Below are 13,646 nucleotides of genomic sequence, written 5' to 3' on the forward strand. Positions count from 1 at the left end.
TCCCAAAACGTCTCCCCACGCTGAGTTCCATTGCAGGTGGAACTGCAGTATTTTTTTGACTCTGCATTAATTATCTTCTTTTTTTGTTGCTTCTGTCCCTGAAGGCAGTGCTTTGAGTTGTCGCGTTCACTCGTGGATTTAACGCCTCTTACTTCGTGGGCACTTGAGGATGTAAAGACAGCTACTCGAGTCATTTCACTCGCGCAGGAATATGGGGCTGAAAAAGTGACACACACATTTCAAAACACTTTTATGTTTGCAGAGAGAGCGCGTCGGTGTGCGTTTGTGACATACATTTTTATGTCTGTCACAATTCCTGTAAAAAGTTTAAAAAAGCCAACATCTCTTAAGAAAACATGACAGCCATGACGAAGATTTAAAAAAATCTGTGGTAGTGTGCATTTACTGCATCAACCTACGGTAAATGAGAAATGTATTCAAAAAGATGAAAAGCTGTCAGTCAAAAATCCTCTTTACCAGAGCTCCAAAAATATGAGAGAGAGAGAGAGAGAGAGAGAGAGAGAGAGAGAGAGAGAGAGAGAGAGAGAGAGAGAGAGAGAGAGAGAGAGAGAGAGAGAGAGAGAGAGAGAGAGAGAGAGAGAGAGAGAGAGAGAGAGAGAGAGAATATTAGTGTGTGTATACTCTCTGTATATGCTCATCAGTTTGCCTGTTACTATAGAGTGCATGTATGTGCACACTGAAAGTATCTTCAATCCCACAAAATTACTTCTTACTCAGCACTGAGAAAACATTAAATGTCACGGGTCAGGTGGAGGTCATAAAGAAGCAGAAAAGCAAAGTGTCCATGTACTGTAAATTGTCCCTAAGAGCGTCATTTGATATTGCACAAATCAGAGCGATGGTATAAGTGCGAATAACTCATCCACTTTTGACGTTTTTTGGGGGGAGGGGGGGGGGGGGATTTTTATCTTTCATGTTTTGACCATATTGTGTGTGTGTGTGTGTGTGTGTGTGTGAGGACTAAACTGTCCCTCTGTGATTTATTCGTCCTCTTCTTCTGCTTCTCTGCAGCTTCTCGATGGACAAAGGAGCCTCTGCAGCAGGAAAGGTGAGAGATGCACACAAAGTCCGACTCATTTCCACTCTGTGTATGTGTGCGCACCAAACACAGGACTACCTGTGTTATTGTGTGTTTCTCTCAGGACAATGATAATCTGTCTGTCCGACTGTCTGTTAACTCCACCACTGATCACTTTTTATTTGGGATGGATAGTTGGGCTGTATAGCAGGTTAACTGCACTGGGGATGAGAGCAGCACTGTTCAGAAGTGGGCCAAAAAGACCACTTTGGGTTTTACATACAGATTGTATGCATCATGTTCAAGTCTTTAGGGATCAACCCTCAAGCATTAAAAATCAAAACAAGCTTATCAAATATACATACACTCAGTGGCCACTTTATTAGGAACACCTGTACCATCTAAAGCAATTCAATACTTCAGCTCTTTACAAAATCTGTATGTTTTTGTCGATATTGAGAGAGGAGTTTCTATTTGTTTGTCCTCTCTATTTACATGCATGACGGTGGCGGAACATTAGAAACACTTCTCAATATATTGTAGTCCATTGGAACTCCATCACTAACAGGCTTTGTGTTACTAGCCTATACCACGAAGCTGTCCTTAAGGGCACAGTTCGTATTTTTGAAGAATATTTTCTTTGCTGTACCTTGCTGTCAGACTGCCCTTGAAGGCTACAGCCAGCAGCCGGAAGACTTATATCAATGCTCTCTATAACGCCACAAGACTATATAACTATAGTATATAACTATACTAGACTATACAATTTCACCTTGCAGAACACAAAAGTTCAATTGGTGAGTTAGTTAGGGTTGTTGTATGACTACACATCAGCACAAACAAACTAACAGATCAAGGCAGCTCCCGAGCTCTGCTAGGTCAAATTGATGTTTTTGTCAAAGGAGTCCAAGTTTTGAAGAGAGCATAGATAATGGATTCAGTTCCCATTGGAAAGTGCTGTCTGACAGCAAAGTGAAGCAGTGAAAATATTCTAAATCTAGTGTCCACTTAAGCTGATATTGATTTTTTTAGGTGTCTATAATATATTTTGCTTCTACCCCTGTCCAAAGCAGTCCTGTGCTGGTACTTTCTGTTTCCCCAAACTGGGGGCGTGCCGAGCACCATGAACTGACAATGGATAAATGCCACATACAACGCCACTTCAAAAAATCCAAACTATCCTTGTAACTCACTCGCCCTACCGTCTACTAACTTTACTGTTGACTTTAACTGTGACTTTGCAAAGCAAGAAAGAGTGTTTAGGAGAGGGGAAATAATAAGAGGAGAAAGTTGGAGGAGACAGCAGCTAACGACAGAGAAAGAAAGAAGGGTGAGGGAGAGAGGGGAGGAAGGTGACAGGGAGAGCTCACTTTTCATTATGGAAGCTCTGATGGAGGTTCTTCTCCTGACAGACTGGGGAGGCAATGTACTCTAGCAGCACTGTAGGAGAGAGAGGGAGAGAGGGACACGCTGGATGTGGGAGGTATTTTGGATGGGAGAGGAACATATTTTCTCCAGACTTGGGTGCAAAGAGGTTTTAAAAGTATATTTCATAGCCCTACGACACACACCGCTGTGCCCTTTTTGTCAAAGATGCCCTTTTCAGATGAATATCTAAGATGGATTGTGTATGGGCGGGGCACTGCTGACAGCAGCTCTGAGATAAAAGGGTCAAAACAATCTGCAGGACATTTATTAGATGATAAAGTATTTCCACTATATGCTGGCTGCCAAACCAACAAGTCTTCTTATACCCATACCACAAAAAGGTTTGTGCCTTCTCACTCTGTGGTTGAGGTCTGGTTAAGTTTACTGCTTGGTCAAGGGTTAGGAAAATATCGTCTTGGTGGTGAAAAGAATCCAACACAGACTGTTGTAGGGGACAGGACACAAACAGGGACATCTAAGACTCGCTACAGGTCCAGTTCTTTCCATTATTTTCCTTAAGTTTCTCTTCTTTTCCCTCTCATCTCCTCATTGACTTTGTATACAGTATATTCATGCCACCATTGGAACTGACAATGTTGTGGATAACAACATCATGCTTGGTCCATCTTTGTGAATGAGAAAGGGCTGTCATTATTTGGGCAACTGCAAGAGGAAAACACAAGTATAGGTCTTTTAAAAGCATTTGAACCAATAACCAAGGCGGTCACCACGTCAGTCAAAGCATTGCAGCTACAACAGCATAAAAATAACCTGATCTATAATACCAGCAGCATTACAGACTGTGTGTGGTGGTTGTGTGTGAAAAACAGTTTATTTTCCTCAGCAGCCTCCACTAGTCAGCCTCGGGAATTTATGGCCGCTTGGTTTCTTTCATCCTCTCCTAGGATTTACAGGAAACTTGCCTTTCTCATCCAGTCTCTTATGTGTGCAGAGAAATAACTTGTTCTGATGAAAAACTGCCAGAACTGTGAGGTGGGACTGTGGACAGTGTCCACAGTCCCACCTCACAGTTCTGGCAGTTTTTCCACTGGACACTAAAGACTGCACAACAAAGAGGGGCCAGAAATACAGGTTTTCTATATGTTGTCCTTGTCCTGGTGCAAAACTCAGCAACCTTTTACAATCGTCCCTTTCGGAGAGCGTCATGCGTGGGATCTGTACTGTGTTTGCATTTCTGCTTAATTCCACAGTTGACTGTGAAACCAAGAAGGCGTGATAAAGGATGCTCAATCCGAGCCTTCGATGTTGCTGTTTTATGACTGGTGTCTTTGTTTCACACGTTTCTCGTCTGCCCTGTCGAGAGTCTGTGCCAAACACAATAACAAGCTAGGAATTTGATGCAAACATCTGTTCAGATCCTTCCTCAACATTTCCAAACTTATCACGACATTTCAGATCCTTCCATTAAATCTATGTGAAACAACAACAACACATGCGGTTTTAGCCCGTCCGTATTTCCCAGCTGAGTTGATGTCGGGGATCAGTAAACCTTTATACGACACTGTGCTAAGGCTGTCCATGAATAAAGACATTTTTTGTTGACTAATTGGTTAGTTGATTTTATCAACAGATCAAAGAATCACACAACAGCACCACTTTAAATGTGGTGTTTACCAGAGATGTGCTCAGTAGTTTATTGGAAATAAGTAATTTTGTGTGAATAAAAAGCATGAAAAACGACTAATTGAAAACTTAGTAGACTAAGACCAAAACGACCATTAGTCGACTAATCTACTACGAGGGGGCAGCTCTACACTTTGCAATCCACTCAGGTTTAGAAGCGAGACCAAACATAAAAGTCTGATCAGGTGTGAGACATTACACTGACAGTTCATTTAGAAATCCCTCAATGAGGGGAGAGCTGAGAAAGAGCTAATTCTGAGATTCAAAAGAAATCATTATCTTCAGTTTCAAAGCTCATTTTTGTTAGATTTTCTCTTTTCCTTTGTAGCTGTCAAAAAACACCATGACAGTACTAATGGTTACCTCACTCCACTACCCAGCCCTTATTTCTCTTATTTATAGCAGAGCCGGGGAGTACCGATAATAAAAGACAGAGGTGTTCAGTCAAGTAATGCCGAGACAATTCATGTGAACAATACATGCTGTGCCCCTGGACTTCAGAACTTCAGCATTTTCCTTTTTAAAGAGATATTTATACTCTCACCAGAAAGGTTCTAATGCCTCGAAGCAGGACACTTTTGTCTGCCATATGTGATCAGCAGTCCAATATTAGACGCAGCATAGTTTTGAGAGGGTCGCTCCTAGGAATAAACCCACCTATCAGAGGAATTATGTATTCTGGTTGTCTCTCCCTCCATCCCATTCTTGGGGGAATTTCTTCAAATTTGGCTGATTAGATTTTGCTAGTCGAAAATCACTGAGATCTGACAATTTTACACAAATGTCTAATAGGATAAAAAGATGAGGTGATGACATTTTGGACTGCGACATGACTGTTTGGCAGAGGCTTACAACCGTAATTCTAGTTTGCATCTTTTTTTTTCTATTTTGGAGGGGTTTTATTAGATTTACATTCACCAGGTGGAGAGACAAGACTTTAAATGATGTTGTTGCTCAGTATCACCTCAGTTGCTCTGATCGGTTATGGTTAAATATTGGAAATGTCAACTGTGTCTGCTACAGGGAAGAAAAGATCGTAAGCTAATGTTCAATGCAAAAGCTTGAAGCCTCTACGTTTTAAAATGTACTTGACCTAAGTGGGAGTGTCAGAAAACACACGTGGTAGACAGCAATGCATGCCAGTGGTTGTACATTTTCAGTTAGTATGTCAGTTAGATAGGAAAGAAGTATTTAAAGTTAATAATTTATAACTTTTTATAATTTACAACGTTACTGTTTGCAGTGTAAAATGTCGACTATATCTCATAACGTTAATAAAATAAACAAGTGAAAACACCATCCACATACTGTAACTTCAAATGACATAAAGGTAATTATAGGAAAACATAACTTCATGCACAGTTTGCTTGATGGAATCTCAGGGCTCTTACTGCCACGAAACAACAAATCTGTGAACAAACAGCAGGCAGAGACATCGTTGGTCGGTAGAAGGTTTGTGAGTAACACAGCGGTGTGCGGTCCTCCTCTCTCCATGTGTAGCATTGTGTAGCAGGATTTTGATCCTGACTGTTATTACGAGGTATACCAACACTATGATATTGTTGGTCTTGTATCACGCTGTTTAAACCATGCTGCGCATCCATTTCAAACCTGCGTCCGATAGACTGACCTTGATAAAAAAACAAACTGTTGTTTGATGGAGTCTTTTGATCTCCCAGATAGAAACAGTCAGCTTTCCATGCTACAGTGCGGTGCTTTTTTGTGTGTGTGACGTGTTTATGCGTATACATCTTAATGCGTATGTGTACATGTTTGCATGCATTTACATGTGAACGGCTTGGCATATATGCATTTTATATATGTATGAGTAAATGTGTTATTGCTAGGTTATTGTATTGTCATTGACAATACAATTGTTTGTCTTCCCCTTTGCCTACGTATTTATAGCCTCTATTTCCTTAATCAGCTTCTTACTCTGCCCAATGGGGTCCAACATGAACACACTATGAATCTGACAGGCATCAAACCAGAAAGATGAACCATGTTATATTTGTCTGTACACTAGACTGTGTTGGAAGAGATAGTTCTCTCGCACAGGCCCTGCCCTCAACTGAACTGAGGTATGGGTAATACTAGTGTAGCCTCCCAATCAGGAAGAGCCTATCCGAATTTGTACGGACATCAGGCAGCACACACTGCTGCTTATGTACGGCAACGACACAGGACTGGTAAAAGGGTGTGTGTGTGTGTGTGTCCTAAATGGCTGATGTTGATCTAGCTGGGGGCTATTTTAAATCCCATCTCACAGTATTTAAAAGATTGAGGATAAGTGGTAAAGACAACCCTTGGTTTAATCAATATATTTCCTCTTTCATTAGACAAAGAGATGCTGTCTGAGCCAAAGCAAAGAAAACTAAGAACCCTTTGCATGGAACTCTTTACAGATGCATTAGTCACATTACATTATATACATAAAGAAAGAAATATTCTAAATGTATATGTAAATATATATATATATATTGTTTTAAATGAAACTACTTTTTTACCATGATAAATACAGATATCTGGAAGACCCTGCAAAGTTCTGGAAGTGTCGAATCCTTAATTCTTCAAAGTGTAATCGAGGATAGAACTAATATTGCAGACACTTTTAATGGTCGTTTTATTTCAGTTGGTTCTATCTGTGGTTCCAGTAAGACAGGCGTACATGTTGCAAAAGGAAACTCTGAGCCTCTCCCACGTTGCCCTCTTTAACCGTTTTCTTTTACACCCCGCCGCAACCTCACAAGTTCACCAAGCTCTCTTGAGACTAGATTGTAAAAAATGTTCTGGCCCAGATTAGATTGAGCTTTACTTTCAGAAGAAAATGGCTGCAGATGATATTACAAAGCCTACTGCTTCTGTTTTTAAGTGTATTCTCCAATGCCATACCCGGTGCCAAATCAGCTATGGTTCTTCCTGTATTAAGGGGTGGAGGAGACCCTTCTGAGTTGAATGACTTCAGTCCCTTTTTCAGACTGGAATATCTGTTATGGTATTTGTTTTGTATTTAAATCTGTCGTAAATGGCCAATTAAAACAGTATTTATTATTCTCAGGGAATCTCCGTCAGAGATTAGATCAGGCACTAAAGCACCAGCTATGCAAGTTACTAATGATATCATCAAATCCTTAGACAGTAAACAGCGCTGTGCAGCCTCACTGACAGTAAACAAAGGTTTCCCGCTGGGATCTATTTAAGCTTCTACCATATTTTCTATTTTTATAAATGACTTTATAAATCCAGCTAAAATACATATGTACGCGGATGACACAGTGATCTATACATTGGCATCCTCTTTGAATCAGGCCATATAGACTAAACTAAGAAAAAGACCAAATATATGACATTCACTCTTTCTCCCTCTAAGGGAGCTAATCCCACTATCTTGACATTAGCAGGTACATGTATAGAAATGTTTAATGTTCATATATTGATAATCTATTGAAAAGGCTAAGGCCAAAACTGGGCTTTTTTAAATATAAAGAAAGAAATGCTTTCCATTTGAGGTCATTTGAGGTCATTTGAGGCATTTTATATGAATGGTCTTCTCTGTACCAGAGGAGACAAATGCACGTGTTGCTATTTATTGCCAAAACATTGTTAGGCAGACTACCTGCTTATATCTCAAGCCGTTTAACCTTTCGTACCAGCAACTATAGCACTAGATCTACAAATTGGATTATTTTAGTTGTCCCCAGGGTGCCCTCAGAGCTTGGTAAAACTGCTTTCTCTTTGCATGCACCCTGGGCATGGAATTAGCTGCGAAATGTCATTATCTTAGATGTTCTTGCTTCTTTAAATACATTTTAAGGTCTTTTACAAAGTGCCTTGAAGGAAACTTGTTGCTGTTTTAAATAATCCTTGACTCAGGTGGTATGGCCTGTATGGCTCTCTTCTTTTACTATTTTCCCTTGCTAGCCTTTATGTTGGGGAAGCGCCCATTCAGCTTTTTCAGCCCAGATACCTAGGCTTTAGGTATCGGCTGATCCACAATACCGATCAAATACCAGTGTTTGATTAATAAGCTGTATGCCTCACTGCGTGGAAGTAACAGGGATTATGTCCAAGGCAACATCAGGTTTGACTTGAACATTGCTTTCTTAACTTTGTAAATAAATACGCGTTCATACAATACAGTGAATTGTTATTTATTAAAAAAATGGTATCAGATTGGCTTGTTGTCACCGATAAACAATCCAGCTATTTGAGTTGTTATTCCAGCATCCGTATCGGTGCATCTTTACTTTATGTATTATAGGCGTCAAATAGTTTTATGTGAATCTGCTTATGCTGCCATCTTGAACAGGACTCCCTGAGAGAAGAGATCTTGTATCTCAATGGGACTTCATAGATAAAAGATTCATTAAAACATCTGAATCAGAATTTGCTTGTGTTGCCAGGAAGACACGGCTGTCAATCAAATCTGATCAAAGCACAACCACACAGTCCTGATGAAGCAGATTATCTTTTGTCAATTCAACTTTTATTTATATATATATATATTGTGCATGAGCATGTATAGTGTACTGTATATAAGGATGTTTCTTTTTTTATAATTTAAGACGAGGACTATCTTTGGTCTGTGGCTGAGCTCCTTTGTTCCAATCAAGGCACATTTTAGACAATAGTGTCCGTATACTTGTTTTGATATCCATGTACTTTTAGCCATGTTTTGTATTTAAGTTTTCAGGCGCTTTAATATAAAGCACAAAACATGGCTAAAGCTAATGGCCGATGCAACAGCAGCTCCAGAAATACCTAAGAAGCTTCTAAGAACGCGAAGGGCTCTTATGAAGGCAAGAAATGTTGTAAATACAATTGTTATCATTTGAGTCAAAAGAGTATTAGCTCAGAATAAGCCAAGACAACTAAGTACATGTAAGGGGACTGGATGCTGCTCTATTCCTGTGTTCAATTGTGTAAGTATGAGTGTGTGTGAGAGAGAGAGAGACACAGAGCGAGAGGCCATTAAGGTTGAACGATATGTAGCAGCAGGGCCTTAGGGCCAGGCAGCAGGTTGAGAGGTGATAATTCACACCCCTGCTGCTTCTCCACGTGAGCCAGAGAGCTCCTGTTCAAGCCGACTAACCTCACAACGTGTCAACGCATCCTCAGCATAAATATGAATCTCTTTTAGATTGATCTGCCTCTGATTGTGCTGCTTGAACAAGCAAAGAGACCTGTGTTCATCTTTATACATTTCGGCGTTCTCCTGACACCGCTCCCTCGGCTGGTGACCGTAGATTCGTATCATCCCAGCGGTCACATCGTCTGTCCCTCCAAACAACCCCCCTGCGCCATTCTTCTTCCATCCTGTAATTGAAGCCCAAAGGCCAAGCTAGACCGATAAGCTAATTAATTAAGGATAGGTCACAAAGCAATTCTCAATCATTAGATCTGCTCTGACCCCATTTAGGCCCTGATCTCGAGCAAATGAATGTTGTTTGAGAGACAACAAAATGCATTACAGCAAATAGCACCGGGTAAATATTGCATTTGTCAGTCAAACCTAATTTGCTTCTTATCAGCCGCTACAGCCCCACTTGTGTTTTCGTGTGTGTGTGTGTGTGTGTGTGTGTGTGTGTGTGTGTGTGTGTGTGTGTGTGTGTGTGTGTGTGTGTGTGTGTGTGTGTGTGTGTGTGTGTGTGTGTGTGTGTGTGTGTGTGTGTGTGTGTGTGTGTGTGTGTGTGTGTGTGTGTCACCATGACAAAATGTGGTCCTGGAGACACGTGCTGTAGCACCACAGATGAGGTTTTGAGTACTTTTTCAGGTGTTTATACGTCTGTGGACAGATTTTGTGGCTGTGATAGCGTCACAACCATGTAAGATGCAGTCACGAAACTTTACAGGTGTGCTGTTGAGATCAAAATGTAGACAGAGTTTGATGATGGGTGTGGTCCAAGCAAGGCGGGTAGGAGTGCACACACAGTTATCATACACAAGCAAACTGAAAAACTTGAAATGTTTTTGCTGAAACCTGAAGGCATTCAAAGATAAACTCCTCGGATTCAACAGCTGTTGGTATTCAAAACTGGAAGCTAGTGAGCTGAACCTCAAGATGTGTGGCTTTTATCAACAAGAGAAATCCTTTAACTTAAAGAAACTGATGCCTTGCAAAGCTATCTGGCAAACAAGACACATTTTATTCTCACATGTCTACTGTTTTTCAGTAGCAAGGTACTAAATATGGGAATTAGGATCATTTTATGTTTGTATGTCAGATCAGACTGCAGCATGGAAAGCTAACCATTAGTCCTTGTGAAGAGCAACTCCTTTTAGGGTTTGGGGGGGTCAGTTTTGCTTAAAGTTAGGAGCAAGCCAAGGAAAGATACAGAGACAAAGTTGATATGTCGAGATGTTTTTTTAATTTGCACAATTGTAACCAGCCGTACCGTCCAGTATCTCACTCTCTCGACCTGGAAAAACAAACCTGCCAGACCTTCGGCAGCACGGTAACCATGACATGCTTTGTGTTTGGGCTGCTTTTCTGTTCACAGACTGGTCAGGGAATTGATGTGGTTTAAAGACGCAAGATACCTGGCAGCCCGTTACATAATATCAAGATTATAGATATCTAGATTTTAACTCTGCCGGCACTGTTGCAGTGATGCTTGTAAGAGAGTGATTTCAAAACCAACAGATCCTGCCCGTCAGCCCCGCTTCGTCACTGATACACATTGATACGTTTAAGACGACAGCAGCAACAGTCCAAAGCCTGCAGCTGAAATATGTCTGCACACAGCTCATCACGGTCTGAACTAAAGGAGATCAACTTAGAGCTCAGGAGCAAATATAGATACTTTATAAATGCCTTGACAGTGAGTCTGATGGGGGTTGTAGAGTAAAAGTAAAGTCTCTCTGAAGATATGTAGGTTGGCTCATTGACCATCTTGGTATCGACACAAAGCAGATTTATTACCAAGATAAGACGAGCTTATTGTGTTTTTCAGAGGGAGTTGTCTGAATGTCTTAAAGCACAGGTGTAAGGGCTCACATGTTAGCATGACCGCATGACTCTAAGTCTTGTTAAAAACCAACTTGGCCACGAAGCTGCTGCTGTTGCAACCTGTGCAATCCGTCAAAAATATGTATGCAAAGTATGCAAACGGTGATTAATGGCGTACGATGCCAGCACTAGTTTACGCCATCTAATCTATCACTTATCATTTCAGTCCTCTCTGTGATTGAGGGGACGATTCATGTCAGTTGTGTACAAATGACCTCTATCTCTGTGTAATGTAATGCATAATAAACGTCATCAATCATTAGCAGCGGAGATGCATTGCGGTTGGACATACTGTCCTGTAACCATGAGGTCATGCATACTATTTTACAGCCAGTCCTCTATGACAGTGTTTCCCAAACTATTTGTCTCTTTTAAAAACTCTTTTAAAACTGACAAACCATCGCAACCAAATTCACAACAGGCAGACTGATTCTGTTATATGATATGTAATATATAAAGTATGCTAATAATTAGTTAATTGATGCATGAAAGAGTTTAGCAGATGTGCCCCCCCCCCCCCCCCCCCCTCAAGTATAACACTCACAGAGAGTTAAAGCACAGGGGGTTTGGAGAAGCTGTTAAGCGATAAGAAGTGATAAGCGACCACTATTTCTCCCCTTGATGAAGTTGATCAGCAGTCCTGAATTGCGATTAGAGCGGGGTCGATTTCACTCCTTGGTGGTGTGTTCAGAATGAGATGGAGACTGGTTTGAGCCTCGTTATTGTTATCAGTGATGGACTTAAGTTTCTCCATCTGATGGAAGAGAGTTACAGCTTGTAATGTGATAGAATCAGCACCCACTCACCCAAGGTAATATAGGTATATGTCAGCTTCATTGTGGAGAGCGCCAGTGATGTAGTAAATATGTCTGTGATCATAACTGCCTGGCTTTTCAGACACTCTAAACTTTTCATATATTAAAGTTCTGTCAGCTGGGAAGCGGTGATGGAATTGAGAAGCTAATATATTGGGCTTTAATAAGACTAAAATGGTGGAGGTGCACTTGTTCTCTCTGTAGGATTCAGGTTTTAATACCAGGATCTGCCCTGTGAGGTCAGACAATCTGTGCCACCATCATGTGCAATCCATTTTTGTAGCGTTGGCATGGCAATCTTTCCTCTCCCTTCTTTTCAGTGATTTTCCTCATCTGGTGGTTATTTTCAGAGATAAAAAGGCTTAAACTCCCTGTGAGAAAAATGTCCACCCAGTGCAAACACATTTGAGGTGCAGGGATGTGGGAAGCACAAATCTCTGTTTCTTTTTTCTTTTGAAAGAGTGTAGCGAGTAAACACACAGACTCACACACAGCTGGAAGTGTGTTATATCTGTGGTTGGATTTTTCTTGGTCCGTTTTACTCAATGATTAAAAGTTGGAGATGGCTCAGCTGTTATCATTTTGTTTGGAACTTTGGTCACATGATATCAGGTTGTTGTGCATGAGGGAGGGAGAGATGGTACCCCCCCCCCCCCCCCCCCCCCCCCCCCCCGGCTTAGTTCAAAGATGGGTGATCTTTCTTTTTGATAAAAGACTTCGATGCCACCCAAAAACGTATTTGTTTTACAGTGACTATCAAGTCAAATCTGTTTGGTTATTGTGAGATTTGTATATCATATTTTACAACTTTACCTCATTCTGTGCAGCATACAACACCTTCTCTCCATAGACCCTTCTGATTCTGACTCTGATTAGATAAGAAAGTCCTCCAAAAAACAGGAAAAAGTTGGAAGAAACCTCAGGAAGAGCAACTGAGGATGGATCCCTTTCCCTGGATGAACAGACATCCACTATATGCTGTGTGTGCTAAACAGACCAACAAGTCAATTACAGTAGAGACAATCAGGATGGCAAAATCATTTATATTGTTGGCCATCGTCATCATCTTATTTTAACTTTTTCCCAGCCGTCCATTGACTGAGCACTGACAACTGAGCTGTCTCCATGACAACTGAGCAATCTCCATCCACTGATTAGCTGCGACTTCTCCACATCTCTTTATTTTCTGTGCAGCTTTGGTCCCTCCCTCTCTGTCCCTCAGTCCTGCAAGTCAACTTACTTCACTGTAGCTGATACTAGCACGCATTTGAAATATAATTTGTACGGTGGTCAATGAGAAGCTGTTTATTAATTTATTTTGTTAATGGTAAATGAGATGAGATAAACATTATTCATCCCAGGGGAAGTTGTTGTGCAGCAGTTGCGATTCAGAGTGTAAATATACAGAGTGCAAATAAACAAAATATAAACAATAAAGGTTGTCAATAAGGTGCAAAAATGAAATGCACACAATGCCATCAATGTGACAGGATAACGGTAATTGTCATGAATATAAATAGGTTAACGGTAAGATGCAAATTCTAAATATTGACATGTAAAAAGTAAAAATCAGTAAAGCAGTCAAAATAACACTAGCTCCATGCTTGTTAGCTAAGACTCCCTGTTGCTGTCTTTACTTAGTTTAATGCTGCCACATCCATTTAGAACTGTTATCAAACACATGCGTCATCGGTGTCTGGTTGCTAAAACA

The 13,646-nt window shown here is 40.8% G+C and overlaps 1 protein-coding gene across 1 annotated transcript in view; it reads left to right on the forward strand.

Moving 5' to 3' along the window:
- The window catches only part of whrna (whirlin a), a 123,842-nt gene that overhangs the window by 90,174 nt on the left and 20,022 nt on the right, over nucleotides 1–13,646 (forward strand). Inside the window, 1 exon segment of the mRNA XM_076079911.1 lies at nucleotides 1,033–1,069. Coding sequence (XP_075936026.1) covers nucleotides 1,033–1,069 — 37 coding nt within the window.

Source organism: Anarhichas minor, unplaced genomic scaffold, assembly GCF_050575085.1.
Source record: "Anarhichas minor isolate MPS153535 unplaced genomic scaffold, ASM5057508v1 ptg000073l, whole genome shotgun sequence".
Taxonomy (NCBI): Eukaryota; Metazoa; Chordata; class Actinopteri; order Perciformes; family Anarhichadidae; genus Anarhichas; species Anarhichas minor.